The sequence below is a fragment of the Malaclemys terrapin genome, chromosome 7 (genome assembly GCF_027887155.1).
Source record: "Malaclemys terrapin pileata isolate rMalTer1 chromosome 7, rMalTer1.hap1, whole genome shotgun sequence".
Taxonomy (NCBI): Eukaryota; Metazoa; Chordata; order Testudines; family Emydidae; genus Malaclemys; species Malaclemys terrapin.
This window is the reverse complement of record NC_071511.1, coordinates 102058166-102080834: the sequence shown is the minus strand read 5'-3', so window position 1 is coordinate 102080834 and position 22669 is coordinate 102058166. Positions and strand designations below refer to the sequence as shown.

Below are 22669 nucleotides of genomic sequence, written 5' to 3'. Positions count from 1 at the left end.
AAAAACCTCCAATGACAGAGATTCCATAACCTCCCTTGGCAATTTGTTCCTGTGCTTAACTACCCTGACTGTTAAGAAATTTTCCCAAATGTCCAACCTAAACCTCCCTTGCTGCAATTTAAGCCCATTCTTCATTTTGAATTCTTTAAAGTGCCAGGTCATTAATTTAAATTTAATAAGTAGATTTTATTTTCTTAAATTGTAAGAAATACATGAGAAATACCTATGGAAAACTTAATTTTCCTTGGAGGAAATTGCAAATTCCAAGCAGAAAACAGAAAATCTGCAAACATCCAGACTGACTCTAAAGTATTTCCATTAGATCTTAACAGAAATAAGCTCAGAAACTGCACGGACTATGGAAAGAAGACACAGGACAGTTTACTCCTCAGCTGGTATAAAATGGGCTAGCTCTATTGACTTCAGTGGAACTATACTGATTTACACTAGATGCTTTATATAATTTATTGTTATTGTGGGATCTATTTTGTCCTCAATGCTCCCATAACTCCAGTTGACATTAGTAAAAATTTACATAAAAATCAAGGGCAACAGCAATGTGTTCCTCATACATATAGTAGCTCTCAAACCAAATACTGTCTGAATTCTAATGCTAGAGACTAAAAAATAAAAATGAATTGGCTTAAAATATTTATTAATTAAAAAAGTTAAAATATTTTGTTTATACAAAGATGATGAGAAAATGCTCATGCAAAATCTTCACATACAATAAAAATAACTCAAATATTAATATGATAGTTTTACAAGATAGCTTCTTTATAGTAACTTTGATGGGGAAGTGTTGCTGTAATCTGTGTGCCTGAGAGCACCATTCAAAGTAATTCCAAACCCATATTTGAAAGTTATAAGTTTTTCTATGGAACTTATGCCAAGATTTACACACTCATCACTATGATTAACAATTAATACCCTATTACTACTACTCAGAAAACTAGACAGACATATGAACATTGAGTGATGAATTCCTCAATACCACTGTACTTCTAAACAATTTATGTTAATGCATAAAGTTGCCAAAAAATAGATTTAGATAATTCCCTTAAATGATGAACATATCTTGAAATTGTAATGGATGACATCTGTTTTCTGCTTAATTACAAATCTGCATTGAATTTATAATTTGAGTATATTATAAGTAATTTGCATAATTAAAACAATTAAGGGATTGACATATCATGGCAATTAGAAATGCATCAAACTATGAATGTTGTACAAAAGAGAGCTTCAATATGAAACATAAATTCTCTGAGAACTAAATATCCTACAGGTTCCTGCAGAGGAACCTGAACAAATTTAACTCGTGTTCACTGAACCTCAGTATGAAAAGATATTTCTCAGGGATATCTGGTTCTTCTTTAAATTGTTGGAACTTGAATCAGAAAAAGACAAAAAATGCTGTTTCTTCATTTCATTTTCTATGGCAGTCACAATATTGACTTGTGTGTTTATTGCAGATTTCAAGAATTCTTATCTCATTTTCCGTAGCCTTATTCTGTTTTCTTTGTCCCTCTTTTTAAGAATAAGAATGAACTGGTTGAAAAAATGCTCTTGGTCTTTTTTCTTCTGAACAAGTCGAAACCGCTGATCTCTGCCATATTTCTCTGCAAACTCTTTAAATGTTGTTCTGCAGAAAAAAGTCATACATGAGCAAGGCATCATTTAAAGCTTTGCACTTTTGAATATATCATCAGATTATTTAGTCCTTAGTTTTACATTTTACTTTTCATATGGCTCTTAAAAGTACCAAGATTGTTCCTCCTGAAACCTCGAAAAGGTCAGTGTCACCACTGTGCGAGAAGAGGCAACACCAAAGTCAAAATCAGCTTTGCTCCATGATTAGAATCACAGAATATCAGGGTTGGAAGGGACCTCAGGAGGTCATCTAGTCCAACCCCCTGCTCAAAGCAGGACCAATCCCCAACTAAATCCCCAAATGGCCCCCTCAAGGATTGATTTTTTACCCTCAAGGATTGAGCTCAGAACCCTGGGTTTAGCAGGCCAATGCTCAAACCCCTGAGCTATAGGATGAGTTGTCTATTATTATTCCCATATTCATTATTCCCATATTCATATACTGTATATTTATTGATTTTTTTTACCCTGGTGATGTAGAATCATGGACATGGTGGTTGCTAAAATATGTTTTTTATTTTCTACTCTAGCTAGGTAATACTCTTTGATATTTTAAGAGAGGCTTATCCTCGGCTTTCCCATGATTATTCAGCATCATAATAGAAAACACTACGATGTCTAATTAATAGCAAAACATTTTTTCAGCAATACATGGTATATGATACCTGAAGAAAGAACTCTAATTTGATCTCTTCTAAAAGACAGAGGAAATTTGTCTAAGGACTACATACTGGAATCATTCCAATATTTTCAAATGTGATTGCTACATATGAGAACAAAGCTGCTGGATTATATTTGACTCAGATATTATGGTGCTGAGCATGGTAAGCACCTGGATAAATAGACATTTGGCTGAACAAAAGTCATATGATGTGTCAGTAAGTTTCTGCTCAGAAATCACCAATAGCAAAGTCAGGAAATATGTTAATTAGTTATAGAATATAATAAAACATTGGCATTCTGACTCACTCAAAGGTCATTAATATGTTATTTTCTTTTCCTGGATATCTAACTTGATATTTCCCTTTTTAATTTTTTTTTAATTACACTCAAATTATTTTGAAAAGTCTTGGAAAACTACAGAGGTAACAGAATATTGGAGAAAAGTAATTATAATATGTAGGAGCTGGTTTACAGAATGTGCTGTGAACAGGAGATGGGCCCAAACTGCAAAAGCAATATTGGGATCTATCTCTAGTTCTGCCATTAACTTGCTGTGTGACCTTGCACAAAGTTATTTATCCTCTCTGTGCCTCAATCTCTCCATATGTACAATTTGGACTGTGATACACTCCTTTGTGAAGTGCTTTGAGATCTTCAGATAATTGGTATTAAAACAAAATAAAATATCTAAATGTCACAAAAGTTTAGTTGGAATAAGATCCAGAGTTTTGTCTTAATATCCAAGTGCTGTATGGATGCATTATTGCAAACTTATAAACATAGAATTATGTATGTGTGTGTGTAGGGGGGAGTTGTGACATTTGGATCCAGAAAGTACAAGGGGGTTTATATCTAGAGATGGTTTAGGATCATCTCTAGAATGAATTTTGGGAATTCTGGAGATTGGTTTGCTATCTGCTCCTCTGTGTCTATTGTGGCAATACTTGTGGCTGGTTGCTTTACACTCCAAATGGTTTATTTTGTCAATGTTGGGGCTGGCTTGCTGCCTACTTCTTTATTTTAGTTACTGTTCACTCCCATATGAATGTTGGCAATGATGGCTGTTCACTAACTGTGTGCTGTTGATAGTACACAGATTTGTGATGTTCATCTTGGAAATTATCTGTTCTTTATTTGATAATACTAGAGACTGATCAAGGATAATTTAAAGGGTGAGATTATTACTGCAGTTTGGGTGTCACAGATGAATAGGGCAACCTGAGAAAGTGTAAAATCCTCTATACTCATGTAGGCCACGAATATTACAACTATACCCAAAGTGGTTTTGTTCTTGCAAATTAAAACACAACTGTTTGAGTAATTATTAGTTGTCACATTAGCCTAGAGTATTCTTAGTCCCATTGTCAAAGAGATATTTTTAATTATTACTTCAATACAATCTGAAAAAAGGTTTACTTCTTTTTGTATGTGAGCACACAGTGCCATGTAATTATCTTCAATTTTTAGTACGAGAACTGTAATTTCTTATTTATTTCTAATGATTTACCCAAAGCCAAAAAAAAAGAAAAAAAATATTTATCTTCACATGATTTACAATGAAAAAGCAATATCATAAGAATTTCATTTCTTATACTGCATATAGTTCTTGACCCTATTACTTGAAAATGGCTTTGAAGAAACAAGCAATAGCAACTTGAGACGCACAGACACGGCATTAATGATAACTTCTTTAGCAAATGTAATTTCTTTTTTGTCAAAAACCAAACAAATGGAAAATGCTTAGTGATTGTACATTAAAGACACTTCTATGCTTGTTATTTTTATCACACTTGTGGTATACTCCCCTTCCCAGTAATGTCACAAGGTACTAAAAAGTATTATTGAGAAAGAAAGCATAAGATAACCTTAATGTTTAGGGCAACAGTAAAAGAAGGATAAGCCAATAGCTTTATCCCATCCACAGGACTCAATTTGCAATTTCTACAAAAATTGACTTTGAAATTTTACCGGATGCCAAGAATAACAATCATAACCTAATGTTACTATTTTTTGTTTTTATTAATAAGAGACAATAAGTATTGATTGCTTCACATACCTTGGTGACAGTTTGGATTCCTCCAGAAGTTTTTTAAATTCTTCTTTGGCTAGCAATAATTTATTTTTCTTTTCCTTGTACTCGTCTCTTATTCTGGTCTTGACAAACTGCTCAAATATCTTTTTTTTTTTTAAAGGGAGACAAATATAGAAGTATTTATTAACAAACACATTGGGGTGTGCCTGATTGATCTAATGGTTACAGACTTTCACAACTGCAACGCTTTATCTGCATAATGGGTTGGAGGTGCCAATTTAGGCAGTTAATATCTGCATCCTAACACAAAGTGCAACCTTAATCAGAACTTCTTGTCATAGATGTAGATCACTCATCATGCTCACAGCTAAATATTCATAAGATTCACATTGTATTTATTTGGTTTGAAGTATGCATCTTCCCTGAACTGCTTGAACTCCTGACTGTGGACCAGAAAACTGTCCATGATGCTCAGATAACAATTTCTGGAAGTTACATAAAGAAAGATTGAATGATCCTTCAGCTCAGCTTGATGCACTGTACACATGTACATGAAGCCAATAATGCCTATGTGAAATCAGTGGGATGCAGGCACCTAGATTCTTTAAAAAATCCCTCAAGATGCCCATTTGCATCTGTAAGGACCTAAATATCTCTGTGAATTGTGCTTGAAAAAGAAAGGGCTGTGTAGGCACAATAAAAATGTAATGTGTTGCTTACAAATATTTACAATTGTTTAACATTGAAATGGTGGAACAAAAGGAGCTGTTCATCAAAACACTCTCAGTTCTCTTTATCTGCCAATTTCTTGTTTGCATTGTAAAAAGTACACAAACCTACTCTGGGTACTAAGGAGTTTCCATTCACTCATGAATGATGCATCTGTGCAAATCTACATTTCATGCAAAATAAAGTGAAAAATCATTCGGTCTACTCTATGAAAATGAAATGAAACTGGTATGTAGTAACATGGATTCTTATCCGATACTCAGTTAAAGGAAGTAATAGATCTGGTAAAGTGTACACTCAAAATTGGTATAAGAAAGAGGGACCAAGAAACTGCCAAAAATGCAGATTAATTGATTGTAAGTGTTCTTACAATTTGGCTAAATAAGTGCATGATAGGAACAAATGAAATACATAAAACCAGTTGATGTTGCCTTTGCAAGTGTTACCACCATGCTTTCACCTTCAATATTGGCAAACCCATTATCATTTAGTTCTATCTACTGCAAAAGTGCTGGGCTAGCAATCATAATTGTTTTCTAGAAATACTAACATATGAGAGAGCTTGTCAAAGAATATATAAAAAAGAAGAACATATAGTTTGCCTCTTGGGGTTCCAGTGGAAGGCACTCCGATCATACTGCTTACACAGTAATTATTCTTGTCCAAATCTCAACTATATAAGGGAAAAAATACAATAGAGAGTGTTCAATCTCTCCTCTATCAACAGAGAATTCCAATGAATAATGGAGTTTTTGTTAGTATTACAGAAAAGGAGTGCTTAAAATGACACTTGGTGATCTTAATAATTCAAAAATTAATAGATTGCTTATTATCTAATACAATATCTCCTTCGCACATCACTATTTCTTTCCATAGGTTTCCCCATGCTCTAATGTATGATGCTGTCTTTCCACTGAGTGGTAAGAACCCCTTGGGAAATACTGATAAGTAAATAGACAAAACATGTAGTATTCCATAAAAGATCATTCCATTCCTCAGACAGCACCAAGAAGCTACACACAAACATAAAAAACAGAGTTCACATCACAATCAAACTAATACTAGCAAAAGATCAAGTCAAGAGACCCTAGTCTTTCAGACAACCTGCAGATAAAATGGGTTCCTGCCCTTTCTGGTTGTGGGAAAAATTAACCTACACTTTTCAAGCTTCCTCTTTGTCTGAGACCAAACGAAGGAGGCCACATCAATTATTTATTGTATAAAAAGCCATCACGTGGACACTGATTCCTTTATTTAATTTTTATGTGGGCTTCACAAACTCAACATAGAGTCTCCACAACTTGGATTAATTCAGATAACTCCAAAACTGTATGGGCATGTATCTACCTGATGCTAAAAACTTACAGATTTACAGCAGAGATGATTTTTCTCCCCCACACACTGATAGTTTAACATGAAATAAGGCTCCGGAGTCAGCGTCAGACAAGGCAAAATTTCCCATGCATCTGATGATAGGGGAAATAATGTTTCTTACTAATTTTAGCCATATTGAAACTAATATATGATGATTCATTAAGTCAGCCATCTAATCTTGTCCAAGACCACTCTCCCGCTCAGGTCACTTGAAATAAAAGAGAATGATGGCTAAATAAATGTAATTGCCTCCGGTCTGAGGCCACAACATCTAAGTATCTATAATTCCAGTATTCAAACCACCTACTAAAATATATTAGACCCGTGGCTCACAGTTCAATATTTCTATCCAGCAAGTCATCTAAAATTGTAAATCTCTTTTCTGATTGACCTTTACTTACAATGAACTATTTTAGGTAACGATCCTCAAAAATGCATGGATTAGTTTTTAGTATATGCATTTTTAAAAATAGTTCCCAGACTGGTTCATTTGACTGCTGGCTCAGAAAATCCAGGGCTCTCTCTCTCTTCACCTTCTCCATGCTTTTTAACACGGCGTCTAATTATTTTCCACTTCTACATTGATTTTAAGCTTGAATTATTTTCTGTCTCAGTACCAGCATTAGCATGACTTTGATCTTCTGTATATAGTTATGCCAAGTCCTTGCTTTTCATAATCATTTTCCTTGAGTATTTAATATATCCCATAAATGAGGCCCATGTCAGCAAGACTTCAAGCTAAAGCCTATATGATATGTTTTTATTATGTGTATTCATTATGTTTTTTTATTGTATCATGCACACGCTTGATAGAAAGAAAGAAGCAATAAAGCTTGATTGATTGAGCAAGGTCTACATTGTGCCCTTGTTGAGTCACTGAAGGAAATACAAAGCCTTCTTGCTATGTCATCCCGTCTCCTTGATCAATTACTAAGCTACCATTCTAAATGTTTCTCTCATATTTTCACAATCAAACATTATAAAACATTTAAAGAAAAATAAAACTTGGAAACGGATTACATGGAAAGGGTATGTTAATATATTTTTAATATTAATGACAAAAGAGTATTACTGTATATTTCTTTAAGGAACTTTCCCTATGTACTCTGTATCACAGGCAACTGTTCCTCCCTATAGAGCCCCCCAAAGTTCAGTACTCTTCATACCCCATTCAATAACTATAGAAGCCATTTGGGGAATGATGGAGATAATATCGGCGGAAGCATCAGCAATAAAAGGACAACACCCAGTTCTATATCTCTTGTATGACAAAAGTTAACACGACCATCTCCCAGCTTCCTCAAGCTCTTGGATGATGAGCATCTGATTGAGAGCTAAACCCAGAGTGACTGAGGTAATGATAAGATGGAAGCTTTTTGAAGAATAGACCTTCTTCATAACATTCCTATTATTGGGGGCAGTTGCCCTCAGTTTGTTAGGTTGGTTTAAGCCTTGGAGTCCTTTTGGTACTGGATACCCAAATAACCATAGCTACAAAAAAAAATAAATCCACTTCCATTCACAGCTTGCCAGAAAACTGTGCTCATCCTATTAGACACAGACCTAGCCATCACAATTCCATTCATCCATTAACTCCAGGGATGACTACTGCAACATATCTCAATGAATAAAGCCAAATACCCTGAGAAAGTTTTAGCTGGTACAAAGTGCATCAGTCCATCTGCTAAAGTAACACAAATCACTGTAGAAACATCACTCTATTGTCCATCCTCCCTGATTTTCAAAGCTATTTTGGGGATTGGTCCTAGCTATATGAGCGCCCATCTATCTGTTTCTACAATCCTGGCCAACAGTGACAGCTATGTTCTATGGGTTGATCAACATGGAGACTTGTGAGTACAGGAAACAGGACTTTCACAAGAACAGCACCTAGACTCAATATCATTCACAATTTTTTTTAAATCCTTAACTGTAGTTAACATTTTAAATCCAGGGAGGAAGAGAGGGAGGTTACTCCTGTTTATTTTTTAATTTGGGAGGCATAAAATTTCAATGGTAAGTGTCACCAGTAAGATACTGGCTAGACAGATAGCATGCCTTACTAATTCTCTTTTGAACTCACCTGTTTACGTTCTTCAGAGTTTAGCAGAAGGTAGCGTGGGTCAAATACTATTTTGTGTAATTCTTTTTCCCATGTAGAAAATGCTGAGACCTGAAGAAATACATGAATGCATCTGCTTTAGATAATATTACTAGAAGGCTCTGGAATAAAGAAGTGTTCCAATTTCCAAAACAATGTTTAATTGCATTGATTCCCCTGCAAAATATTCACTAAAAGGTGACTGGGGTAGAATATTTCTGGAGAGAAATAAAATGAAGAATCAAAGTTAAGGGGAAAACTGGATGAAGAAAACTAACCTGAAAGTGAGAGTACCATTTCAGAGACTTGTCAACTCAAACAAACAAGATAGCATTCTGATAGAAGGCTTTCTTGAACTAGTGAGGGAAAATATTGTACCCAACAGGACAAAAATAAGGAAACAAACATATATGAGCAAATAAACAGGGTAAATTATTGTAATTTTTCAATTCCTTGGGTTAATTTTAATTGATTTCTCACCTTCACTGTACATTATTTTATAATTTCACTTACTAGACACCTCTATTTAGCCATCTCTGCTTATCTCCAGATAAATATATCCTTTGATCTTTATTTACCTGTAATCTGACCATCTGACTACTGATATTTCCTTAAATATAACCTTTAATTCTATTTTTACTGGAAGTTTCAGTCTGTTTATGTGAAAATGTTTATAACCATAAGCCCCTAAAACAGAAAGAGGTTGGCTTTAACTAAGAAAAACAATAAAAACCCCTCTTGTTGTGGATGTGGTGTGGGGCAAGCACAGTTGAAAGCTAGGGAACAGACAGATAGTTAATGAGCACTCTGAAAACAGGTTGGTAAAATATATTGTGACTGAGTGGCAAAGGATGGTTGAATTCTAATCTGTGTGTGCGGAGTGACAATTTATCTGATTAGTGCCAGACTATCAATACTGATTGCTAAGTTAAAGTGTAACCATTAGGTAGGACTGCATAAAAAAAGGAAATGCCACATGCCTTCTCTCTCTCCCCCCAATAAAAGATTTCACTGAACATTTTTAAAAACAAGTGAATGAATGATGCACATGATTTAGTGGATTAAGATATCATTAGTTATTTGCATAATGGTAGTGAGTAGAGGCCTGAGCTCCATTTGCTAGGCACTGTACAAATAGATAACGAAATAGCCACTGTCCTGAAAAGGTAGCCCCCTCAATGCTCCTCAGAATACTCTCCGCCAGTAAATCAAATCAAACTTCAGTTAATTTAAAGCAATATATATCATCATCTTTACCCAAATAAAATTTAAGGGCCCAATTATGGCTGTTTATGTGAAGGTGCACTAAGGAGAGTTATAATAATTGGGCCTATAAATTTACCCTAATTGTAAACTCAACTTGGGGGGAAATGGATAAAAATTTATAAAATGCCACAATAGCCTTTACTAAAAATAATGGGTGGGGGCCGAGGCTGATGGGGAATGACTGAAGCCTGAGGCCCACGGAGGGGGAAGACAGCCTGAACCCCACTGTGGGGGGGAGGAGGCGGCTCCAGCATCCACTGCCATGGCAGCTGACAGCTCCAGGCCCTCGCCGCCCACGGCACCCCAGGGCGCCCATTGGCTGACAGCTCCAGCCCTGCCTCTCCGGGGCTGAAGCTGCAGGGCAAAATGTCGCAGAGATCTCTGAAAGTCATGGAACCTGTGACAAATGCTCATCCTTAACCATAACGCTTCCTTCCACCACCCTTCTTCAGGTGTTCCAGCAGTTCCATCCTGCATTGCTCTCATCCCAGTTCCCCACTGACCCCCCAGGACAACCATTTCACCCTAGATTACATATATACTTTAAAAGGGCTTAATTCAACCAAACAAGAGCCGTTTAGTAATATTATGAAAGCTCAACTCAATCCAAACAAGTATATACACAAATCAATGGAATGGAGAGAAACACTCTAATGGGGAGCATCTGCCTTGTCTTTTTAGACTGTATACTCTTCGTGGGAGGGACTGTGCCTCCATCTGTTTTTGGAAAGCAGCAGCACTTTAGGTGATAGAATAATCTAAATAATAATAATAATAAATTGTAACAAAAAAGACTTCCTGATGTTCTCAGAAAAATCCCTGTGGTTCCTCACTCTGAATGTGTTATTCTTTTAGGAAGCCATCAGAGGCAAGCATGCAAACGACTCCGCCTCTTTTGGTGCAGAATTATCTTTCTAGTGCCCCAGGCGGACTCATTTTGCTGCCATTAGCTCAATTATCAATCAAGCATTTTCCTTTGCAGCCAAGTCCCTGATATCAGAAGCATCATTAAATTCATAAGGCCAATGGGGACAAAACATTAGAGATGAGGATCTTTTATTTTCTTATTCACCTTTGCCCAGAAATCTTTTTGATGTGGCATCCTCAATACATATGCGTTAAATCCCTAGCATGGCTTTCAAATTCCTACATCTAATTACAAAGAAGAGTAAATCACTAAAAATAAAATAAGTATGTGAAATATTATTTAAAAAGAATAGTTAACAATCAACCAGGAAACTTTTGATTATGCAAAATGGATCTAAAGGAATTGGCTTTGCTACTAGAAAGCAATGGGAGCCAGAAAGTTTCAAAGTTATCTCAAGCAAACTTATAGAATTTAAAAAGATTGGTTAACTTAAAAGTTGCTAGTTAAAACTGTTACTCTCCCTTGTGTCCTTCTATAACATGATGCCCCTGGATGGGTCATCATCATCTGTGAAGATTAAATGTGGATCCCTGATCTAGAAGCACAAATCTCTAGAGTCTTGGAATTTTTTTTTTTTATAATGTTTTATTTTATTTTTTGGGACTTTCATGTTATTTTGTTTAATGCATTTTAAATATGCAAGGGGGTGCATGTGTGGGGTTGATGGCCCTGGATAGGGTGGGGTTTGCAGAGCAAACTTGCCCCGTACGCACTGCACATTGGCAGCTTCTGTCCCACGGGTGCTAGGCCCAGTTCCTTGTTTCAGGTGTTGCAACCTCGTGCATGGGGTCACAGTGCTGCTCAGGTTTGGCTCAGCCACTCCTCCATCATGATGACAGAATAGAGGCCGAGCCAAATTTGAGTGAGTGGTACTGTGATCCCATGCACCAGCTGCAACTCCACTCACTCAAATTTGGCCTGGCTGCCCCCTTTTCATGACAGAGGGGCAGTCGGGTCAAACCTGAGCGGTACCAAGACTCCGTTCATGAGGTCACAAAGCCTGGAACAGGGTGCCAGGCCCAGGGCTTCAGGACACCAGCTGCAACTGCAGGGTGAGTTTTTTGTTTTATTTCATTTTATACATTGATTATGGTTTCATTTCATGTCATTTTGCATTTGCAAAAAAAAAAAAAAAAAAAAAAACAAACAACAGGGCTCTAAAAATCTCTCTTGCCTGAGCCTAAGAATCAATGTAATTTAGTGCAAAGGCTGTAGCAGCCCTAAACCCCTAGATATGGAATAGCCACTGTAGGGGACAGAGAGCCACATTATGTTAGTGTGGGTAACACTTCCAGAGTTTCCTTGTATCTTGTGATTCAATGTCAAATTAGACCAGGTGAAGGACTTCTCCATCCTGAGTAATCAGCGCTGGGGATCTACTCCTGCAACTGTCTTCTGGAGTCTGTCTATAGCATATGACTTAGGGTTGGTTTATCATTTACCATTTTGTCTTCCCTTTTTATCCTTGGTATTTTTTAAATCTCCCCTGAGTATATACACAAATTCTCTTTTTTGAAAAAAAAAAAAAAAAAAGTTGGGCTATTAAAGTCATTATTGTTTTAGTTGCTGCTATAGATCTCTGCATGCTGTTCCAGCTGTTTGTAATGGACATTTCAGAAATGAATTTGAAACAGTAAATATCCTGGCTACAATAAACTAAACTCCATGTGAACATTGTACTGTGGTCTTTCGACTGGTTACATGCTACTTTGTGAAAGAACTGGAGAATGCAGAGTGGAAAACAGGTAGAGATACTCTGATGACATCCAGAATTCAAGCAAGAAAATCCTCCCAGAACAAACCATGACCTCTGCAGCCTTATTCCCTAGCACAGAAAGAAGAGAAAGTAGAGATTTGAGTTTGCTTTTGCTTTTTTAATAATGCATTTGTGCTTTTTACCAGTGTTCAAATTCATTAAATTCAATATATTGAGTTGGAAGAGTGTGTTTAGAAGTTTACGGAAGTTGAAATAGTTCATGTTATTACCCTTAACTAAGGGCCATAAGATACATGAATAGATTCCAAGGCTGTACCTTTAATATAAAAATTTATAAGAACAGAAAAGAGCGAAGAGTAAAAGATTCCTAGCTTTTGGTGACTCATCAGACCGATGAGAAAGAATGCCACAGCATGACACCAGTTAGTGAGGCCAGGCAAAAGCAGCAAGACATAGTTAGCTAGGCTGCCCTGTAGGAGATACAGTTCAGGTGATGTTATTGTTCTGGGCCTGTCTGGAAAAGGCAGCCTTGGAAGAAACTGTACATTATAGCATAGTTTTAATTCTGCTGCTTCGTTACAGCAGGAGCTATCTATTTAAGTACATGTATGGGCTGCTTACCACAAGTACTCTGACATCTTCATGTGTCTTGTTCCCAAAGCCAGCTGCCATCAGCAGCAAAAGTTACATCAATGTGTGATAACTACTGCTATCTGTTGCATGAAATTTCAGGGGTGAGTGTGTGTGAGAGAGAGATCATAGGAACTCTATTGCCTAAATACTACCATAAAAGTTATTGACATTTTAAAGTGTGTACAATCCTGACATTCTTTAATAGCTGAATCCCATAGGACTGTAAACTCTATTACTTCTCCACAAGCATGAACAACGTGCACGTCCTCTGGTATAATATTAATAACAAATCAGCAAGAGCGGCATGCCTCATATAAGGACAAGGGGGCCAGAGGTGTTTTTCCACCCCCTTTCCAGCCTCTGAATACTGGGGGTGTAACTTAGAGTAGTCTCAAGACTCTCTAAATTGTTTTGCATTGTATCAGCCCCCCTACTGGCCACTACAGTTGCAGGCGTCACTTGAATTGAGAGCACTCCAGTCATGCTCTAGCATAGCCATGACAACCAGGGGACTGGCAGTGGGTGACAGAGAGCCAGAGTAGTTACTTCTGTGTCTGCCAGGGGTTCCTAGAGTGTGTCTCAAAATCTGGCCCTCCCTCTCCAGTAATCCTATAACTGCATTAGTTTGTGTCGATTAGTGCCTTATTTGACCTGCCTTCTCTCATCCAAGGGGACAACTACAGAAATTGAGGCACTGGATTACACAGAACCGCCATGCACAACCTAGCAGAAAATGAAATTTATTTTCCTAATGGTTAATATTAGTAGGGGTATAGTTCTGCAGTCCCTAATAAGGCGAAACTGCCTTTGACTTCACTCTAAGTTTTGCCTTTGTACAGAATATTCAGGACTGGGCCCTGGAGCTGACAAAATTAATCCTAAATAGGAGATCATATCATTGAGACTGGGCTTTTATATAGGAAAACTTGCCATACACTTACATGTAGTGCTATTGTTTTACACTATAATAAATAAAATCATATAACTGAAAACTATATTTATGTTTAGCATTCTATTATTCACGCATGTATATACATATTTTATATATGTGTACACACACACACACACACTCTGTGGTATACAAACAGAATATTCTGTGCTAAACAGAAGTCTTGATTGGCTGGTGTGCTTTGTATTTCTAAAAATGCCTGCAGCAACACTAGTGCTATTCAAAGAAATCATCTTTGAAGAAACAATGGCACTGCTGGAAAATGGCAAATGATATTTAAATAATCAGTGTGAAATAGCAGTAATGACCTCACTCCACTGCATTTTTTGAGGAAGTTATAACCAACTGGGATTAACCATCAACGTGCCCTGGACAGTTAGTGTTTAGTAAGTGCCTTGGGCCTCAGTCATTAAGCAATGTAGAATCAATATATATTTAAGTGATAACAGAAATGGCAAATTTCTGATTGTTCTAACAAGTTAATCTGAATTTCAGCAGTGTACAGCAATTTCAAAATGCCTTTCATATAACAATGCTGGTACTTTTAAGCTTTGACCATGCCAGAGGAATCCCTGAATCATTGCACGTTTATGGTGCTATAAAAAATGTTTAGTAATATTTTGAAGTATTCTGTACATTTTTGAGCATAAATAATGAAATCTTAATAAGATAATTTACTGCAAGACTGCAGACACGCATATCTTAAATTCTGTCATCCCCACGGTGTGTGGATTATTGATTAAAAACTTCCCCCCACCTTACACACAGTGTGTGTGTGTGCGGGGTGTATGTGTGTGTGTGCGTGTTAAGATATGTGCTACCACTTTGAAATGCTTTTGCTTAAAAATCACATATTTTCCTATAGGAAATATATTTGGGGGCTCTATCCTCCTTTTGATGCAGGGAAGGTTAAAGGCCCTGATTCTGTAACACTTATATATCCGAGTAGCTCATTGAATACAGTGGGACTACGCATGTACATAGTTATGTATGTGCATAGTTGTTTGCAGGATCAGGGCATATATGTATAATGTCTGTTAATTCCAACAGGATTTTATACTTGACTTGAGAGCAGAGGAGACGCTGCGGGCCTAATTTTGTGGGTGCAATTTTTTGGCCATAATATTAGCCAGATCTGTAATTCAGATTGGGTGGGGATTACGGGACTGATATGTCTGATTTATCCTAGCTGTAATTTAAATGTACACTTTATCTACCGGATCATAATGTTGAATATACAACATTAAAATGGCCTGGACAACTCCAACTACTTCAATAACTAATGATAATCTGGGGTCCAGATTCACTGGTCTAGATGAGGTGTGCTCAGCGCAAGATTGGAAATGGGGGAAAGACAGTTTTATGCCACTTTTGCATTCCCTTAACTCTGTGGTAAGCCTTAGGCCACATAGGCTACTGCCATAAATCCAAGTAGGCTGGTCTAATTTACAGCCAGCAACCAAAGGCCCTAGCATATGGTCAACAGTTGAGTCTCCACACCTGAAACCTGCACAACTTTCAGGAATTGTGTGGATTCCAGGGGATATTCTGCAGGAGGCAAGATGCTCCTTGCATCCGTGGTGCTGCCCAGCTTCACTGGTCCCTGGTAATTCAGCTCTTGTGCTTTCAGGGTCTTCTCTCTTCATAAAAGTGAGTTATCAGGCTGTATTAACTTGTGCTGCTTTCCCCTGATGCTTTGGGCAAAAAATGGTTTGAGCCCAGCCTGTCCCACCTGCCTTTTAAACTTCAGCTATATTAATCTGGAACCAGGCCAAGTTCCTATGACCAGAGAGAAGAGCAGACGTCATAGTGCTCTGTGGCTCCAATCTCACAATCACAAATAGTCATGGAGGGAAACATGGAGCTATTAATGCTTGTGACACTCATCTTTGCCTGGTGTCTAACAAAACACTACATAGGAAGTGTATGTACTGCAGCTGCATTTAGTGCAGACACCTAAGCTGAAGCCCCCCCCCCCCCTTCAGTATAGGAGAGAGTGCATGGCTGGCAGGGTGTTTGCTATTAGAACCCTGGACCTTTGGAACTCTCTTCATCCCCAGGTTTGTAACAAGGTGAAGTGTTGGCTTTCAGGGCAACCTCCAAGGTCTACCTTTCTCTTTGCCTCAGGATGAAATCGGTGTTGGACAGAGCTGGATATGGGATTCTAGGGACTGTTTGAGGTCGATTAATTTCACTTATATTGATGTTGTTGCTGAGTATTTGAATTGATCAGGGGGAATTGATGGATCTTTTAATTTTGGTGTATTTAAAAAAAAAATTCTCAATAGTGCCTACACATTAGTGCTAACATAAATCTAAATGAAGAAATAAATAATAAACATTTGCTGAACATCACTGATCAAGTAAAGTAAGGAAAAATAAAAATGTATTTAAATTAAAACATCCACTTTTTAAAATATTGCAGTGACAAACTGTATCTTTGCCGGAAGCTTTTATAGGCCACCATGCCAAAGCAAAACACAATTTCATGACAACACTATTTCATTGCCAAAATGCTGGGTTAAGACCATTTACTTTGGTTCATTTTAGGTTACAGAGCAGGCAATTTTCTTAACAATTCTTTCCAATTTCTCTTTTCTATGGTGATTCCTTCATTATACAAGTAACATGAGAACATTCCACAATGCCAGACCTTTACAGGAAAGTGACATAGCATGTCAAAAAGGAAGCAAAAAAAATATTGCAATTAATTTGGGGGCTAGAATTCCAAGGTGCTTGCTATAGATTTCAGATTAGGTATAGTATTTCCATAATTTACAAGACTCAAATAAATAAAACCTGTTTCTTACCCCTCTTTCCAGAAGCATATCTCGGAAATGGGTAATGCGTTCTTCTAAAGGAAGAATAATCTGATGTGCTGATGTTTTCACAATTTTCTGTTCCACTTCAACCTTCTCCTGATCAGCATTCTGGGGATCTTCCGTTCTTTAACAATGTAAGATATGAATGGTTCAGTAAATACACTGTGTACATTTTTTAACCCTCTACTTTCTCTAGAAAACGCTTTAGGAAAGAGGTTTAAATGCAGGATTTCATTGTAAAAAGTATGTAATATTGACAGCTAATCCTTTGTATTTAATTACTAAAATGGAATTGTTCTTGAGGACCCTTCATTGAAGATTAGGACAAATATTTATATTGAAGTAAAGTATTTCTGTGTGGTCAGAGCACATGATTGAACATGAGACATTACACTGCGCTTCAAGTGATGGGAAAACTACTATTCTCCATTATGTTTGACAATGAGTGAAGATTTCAGAGTAGTGACTGGAGAAAATAATCTTATTGCTTTTAAGCTTAAAAATCAACTGTAATCTTTATTTTAAGCTCCCAAGAGTCCCTTAAATTCACTCCTAGGGGAAACAGTTTGACATATTATTACATGTACACAACCTGTAATGAAACATCAGTGAAGAGTGCCTCTATCAGTGCAAAAATCTTTACAGACATTTATAATAATTTTCCAGGATGACTTCATTTTAGAATAAATAGCTGTTTAAAAAGAACTAATTACCACTTTGCTTTACAAGATTCACTGGAGGATGACAGACATTTAGCACAACTGTGTTGATTGCAGGGGATTACATGAAGTCATGAACATTTTTACTTAAATGTATATCAATAAGATATTAAAAATACATGGACAGATTTTCATCAGGTGTAAATATGCAGGGCTGTCCCTAGGGGGGCACGGGGCGAGAAGTGACAAATCCATCACTTCTGGGACCAACTGCACTGACCAATCACACTAGTCCATGGGGTCCCCCAAAGCGCGGGGCCTGGAGCGGTCACCCCGATACGCCGTACCCAAGGGATGGCTCTGTAAATATGTATAGTTCCCTTGGAACCAGTGGAGCTACACCAATTTACACCTACTGAGGATCTGCCGCATATATTTTTAACTGAGTCTAGTGATCACTAAACCATTAAAAACTCCAAAACAAAGCAAAACAAACAACAAAACAATGCACACCATTTGGAAACTAAAATTCACTATTTTTCTAGTGTGTAAGTGCAGCACTGATAGTACAAGCTCTGCATTAACACTGGATTTGTGAGGAGCACCTCCAGCAATAGGCTAATTAGAAACTAAACTTCAGTTTGAGCCTGTCAGTAGCTCTGTCAATAGCAGTTTTGTTTGTTTGTTGTGAAGCAGATATTTGTCCACATGGACAAAAGTGAAACCATAAACTCATGTCACAAAGACCACTGAACATCCTTGAGTATAGAATGACTTTCGGTCTCTACTAATAAATTGGATTACAGTGGCAGATAGGTCCACACTGGATTTGAACACCCATAATTGAATTGTGGAAGTATAGATCTAGACTCAATTTTTTTGTCTTATTCCCATCTTTACTATTTATCAATATCCTGATCTGTGTTTAAAAAATAAGGACCAAAAGATGTGATAATATTGGCCAAATTTTTCAGACTTCAATGCTACAGTAAAGCACTTGCATTTTAGACACCTTAATAAAGGTGACAAGATTATCAGAGGCAATGCAGTTCTCATTGAAGATAACTAACTTTCTGCATCCAAATTTGAAACTGTTGAACAACGGGTGGGGGAGGGAGGAAATAATATCCAAAGTGCTTTAACTTGCACAATTTGAAAATGGAAAAAGTTAAAATATTCTTTTCAGTTAATAAATTACATCAGTCATTAATGCAATACGAGTCCAAGCATATTATCTCTCTTCTATCAATAATTGCATTCTACTTAAATCATACTAAAATTGTATTATAGCATTAGCAGTTTCAAAGGCATCAAATTGTTACTCTTCATATTATTATGGTGATTTTTATATTGTGTTAGCAATTTTCATTTTCCCTAAATCATAATATTTCGTAATATGATCCATGAATCTTCCATTCCAATTTCTAGTATCCACAAAGAACTTTTTCAAACTGAAACTGATAGAAACCCACAATGCTACTCAATCAGCTAAGACAGCAGGAGAGACTGTTTCTCCTTTAGTTTGGTTAATTGAAAATGATCCTTCAAATCAGATGGATTTTTCATTTATTCTCAAACCAAAAACTACAATAAAAGCAACAAAAGCAGTGACAGAATGCAATCAAATATGGAAATTCATAGTTAAAAAGACACATTTAAATAGTCTATTTTACTTTTTACTCTATTCCTATCACAGTTTTTGAAACCTACAAATCTCAAAATAGATAGGAAGTATTTTTTTTACATAGAGTTCTGTTTCTTATTTGTACTGGGATTTGCAGTTGAATATTACAAATTTTCTATAGGCACAAGAATCACAGTGAAAGCTGTCACTCCTGATAGGGGATGAATCTTTCTAGATTTCTACACTTTCCAAATTATCACAGCTGATTTACCTTAATATGTTCTTTGGATTACATTCTGACCAAATACAGCAAGATAGCAGATGGGACTCAGTTTTGAAGATGACCAATTAAAACCTATGACATGAATGGTGCTGATGAATTTTTAAAGCAGACCAAAGCCTTAAGGCAAACTTGGTAGGCAAATGTGGTTGTCTGTATTTTAAAAACCCTGATCTTAAACCCATGCACTTGGAGTTACAATCTGGACTCCCAGAGCCTTTAAAATCTAGTGTAAAAATCGCATTGGATCTTCTAAGCAGATAAAGGTATTAAGCCATATGCTGCCTTCAGCTTCTACTGAAGTAAATGGGAGCCATGTGGTAATCCAGAGACTGAATAGGTCACATTACATTGCACATTCTGTCACATGAGAACTGAAGATTTTTCACACGATCTCACAGAAACAATGTAGTAGATGTACTCACAATTGCCCCATATTTTTAAGCAATTAAGAATAGGCAATTTGAAGACATTACAGATAAATGCCTGCTTCTAAGTAATCTGACTCTTAAGTAGAAAAAAAAGATTTTTGCCGCCTTTGTATACAGTATAATTAGTGTGTTGCTTGAGTAAGTATTTGGCCTGCATACTTTAAGTACAATAATTAAACTGTATTTAAATATAAATTAAACTACAGTAATAGAGCTTCTTACAGACAATAGCTTGTTGAATCCAAAACAACTGAAATGTAAGTGTAGATTCAGGACTGGAAATGTGAAATAAGGAAATATGAAATAGACTTGATCCAAAGTCTATTGCAGTAAAATGGGTGTCTTTCCATTCACTTCAGTGGATCAGGCCTTAAACCAGCTATTGAAAATATATTACCATTGCAAAAAACAATGAAAGGAAGAGAATTAGAGTGTGAAGTATAAACCATTTCTACTAATGTGCACCTGACCTATCCATGTGAAAATCAGGAAAGGCAACTGACATAAATATACAAGGATTAGCAAACTTTAACATATATATATATATATATATATATATATATATATATATATATATATATATATACACACAGTAACCTGACTTGCTGTGCTCTAAGTATAATGAATTAGGGTTTAACTTTGATGAAAGTGGATATTAACTTTAGAATAAGACTTTCTTTGTATCAAATGATTTATTGTATGTCAAAGGAATAACATAATTTATTTAGGTAAGTTTACTTTCTATGATGGAAAATAACTGAAAATTCAGTGAGGAACAGGGCAGGTTTTCCAAACCATTATGTTTATGTTTATCACACTCAACCAAATTTGACGTAGGTATTTATCGAATGGGTATTTCCTACAACATGTAGCTACAAGGGGTCTGATGCACAAAATGTGCTTTATTTTATTCTATTATATGATATGCTGTACATAACATACATACAGATGGACTGGGATGCAAGGGTCCACCAGACCCGCTGATCCTTCTATTGGTTGGGGCACAAGGTATTTGGGAGTTCCCAAGTTCAATTAACTGTTCTGCCAGATTTCGTGTGTGAGGTTGGGCAAGTCACTCTGGGACGGAGTTAGGCTCAGTGTGGCAAAACTAACTTTAGTTGCTATGCCACCTAATGGAATCCACAGTCCTGAGATAGGTGTCCAGCTCCCTATACAATGCATGGGGAAAGTTAAGCGCCTAAGAATAGGAATCACTGAAGCCAGCATACTGAGTGGGGAGCTGCCTGAGCTAGCAAATATGCGTAGCCCAGTGGGCTAGTTTACCTCTATTATATTCACTGCTTTCTATTATATTCTGCCTTATTATAGTCAGCAGTACTGCAAGGTCTTGCATCCTGTAAGACATTAGCTTCAGCAGTTAGCATGAGGCTTGAGGCCTATGAATTTTGGCATAAATAAACTTAGGTAACCCCTACATTTTGGGGAACTGGAAGTACAGTGTAAGAGGGAATTTTGTCCATGATATTCAGCCAGCCACAGAAACATGAACACACACCAGCTTCTGGAAGGTTTTGGATGGATCATCCAACTGCAAGAGTGCCATGGGAACGAATTGATATATATGATAATGGGGTGAAATCATAAATATACTAACCTATAGAAAAAGGACACCTTAACATCTGTAAGGGGAGGAAATACAAATAAGGAATAGGGAAGAAACCCCCACTGAAAATGTATTAGACATGGTAATGTCAGCGTAACATATTATAAAAGTGGCATCCCCACCTGTGGGCAGTAGGAGAGAGAGGTGTAGCCTTTGGGAGGGACCAGAGGAACCAGGGCCACTGGTGAAGATGAGGAAGGGGATGGTGATGAGGAAGATAATGGCTAACATTTCAAGTTGTTCTGCAAGGAATGGTGTGAGTATGGATGTTCAGATGTACTTTCTGTATTATATCTACCTTACTGAGTTAGAATGTGTGTGTGAGACTTTGCTAAATGTATTAATAACTTATTTATTTGTAAAAATAAAAGAGATCCTATAGTGTGAGTGTTGCACCCGTGCACATCGAGGTTCCCAACTGTATAATAATTCTAATAATACTGGGCCTGATATTGGGACAAGAACCTGTCTACCCTCAAAGTGATAACTTGGGACTCTCATACATAATCTATAGATCAGGCTACATAGGAAATGTGGAGAACTGAGTATGGCATAAACTCCACTCCTCAAAGGGAGTTAGAGGAAAGCACCTATCTCCACTTGGGACTCTCAGCCATCCATGAACCTTCTCCTGGAGGTAAGCACCTAAGTCAGGTCCCCTGTCACAAAAAAAAAAAAAAGTTGTTGTGGTAGTGGTGCTCCCCCTAATAGCCCAGTGGTTAGGGCACTCACTTGGGCTGTTGGAGAATCAGGTTCAAGTTCCTGCTCCAATTAATAAGTATTGTATACCAAGTGGAACAGTTTCAACAGGAGAAATGAAGAGACATTCACCCCAGAAGACATTGGTTAGGGCACTCACTTGGGAGATAGTAGGAGCCAGAGTTCAAATGCCTGCTCTGAATCAGGCAGAGTGGGTATTTGAACCTGTGGGTATTCTCCCACATCCCAGGTATAAGCTCCAACCAGTGGGCTATGGGGCATAAGAAGGGAGGGCTCCCCCAACCACACACCCCACAAGTAGGGAATGCCTGCTGGGGCTTACATGTTCCAAGAAGGGGCTCTATTTATGAGCCCAATTATCCTCTCACTTACAACTGTATGGCAATATCTCCAAATGAGTTGCCATAATCTTACACAGATATGAAAGGCAGAACCAAGACTACCGAGCCAAATTTTCCTCTTCA

General features: G+C 37.1%; 1 protein-coding gene across 2 annotated transcripts in view; it reads right to left on the bottom strand.

The window, feature by feature from the left end:
- Positions 1-644: 644 nt before the first annotated feature.
- The window catches only part of TCERG1L (transcription elongation regulator 1 like), a 225551-nt gene continuing 203526 nt past the window's right edge, over positions 645-22669 (bottom strand). Inside the window, exons 10-13 of one of the 2 annotated variants that reach the window (XM_054033548.1) lie at positions 16856-16991; positions 8535-8624; positions 4373-4491; positions 645-1645 (exon numbers count right to left, since the gene is read on the bottom strand). In XM_054033548.1, coding sequence (XP_053889523.1) covers positions 1489-1645; positions 4373-4491; positions 8535-8624; positions 16856-16991 — 502 coding nt within the window. In that variant the 3' untranslated portion in view covers positions 645-1488. The remainder of the gene's footprint in view (positions 1646-4372; positions 4492-8534; positions 8625-16855; positions 16992-22669) is intronic. The other variant, XM_054033547.1, reaches the window with a different exon arrangement.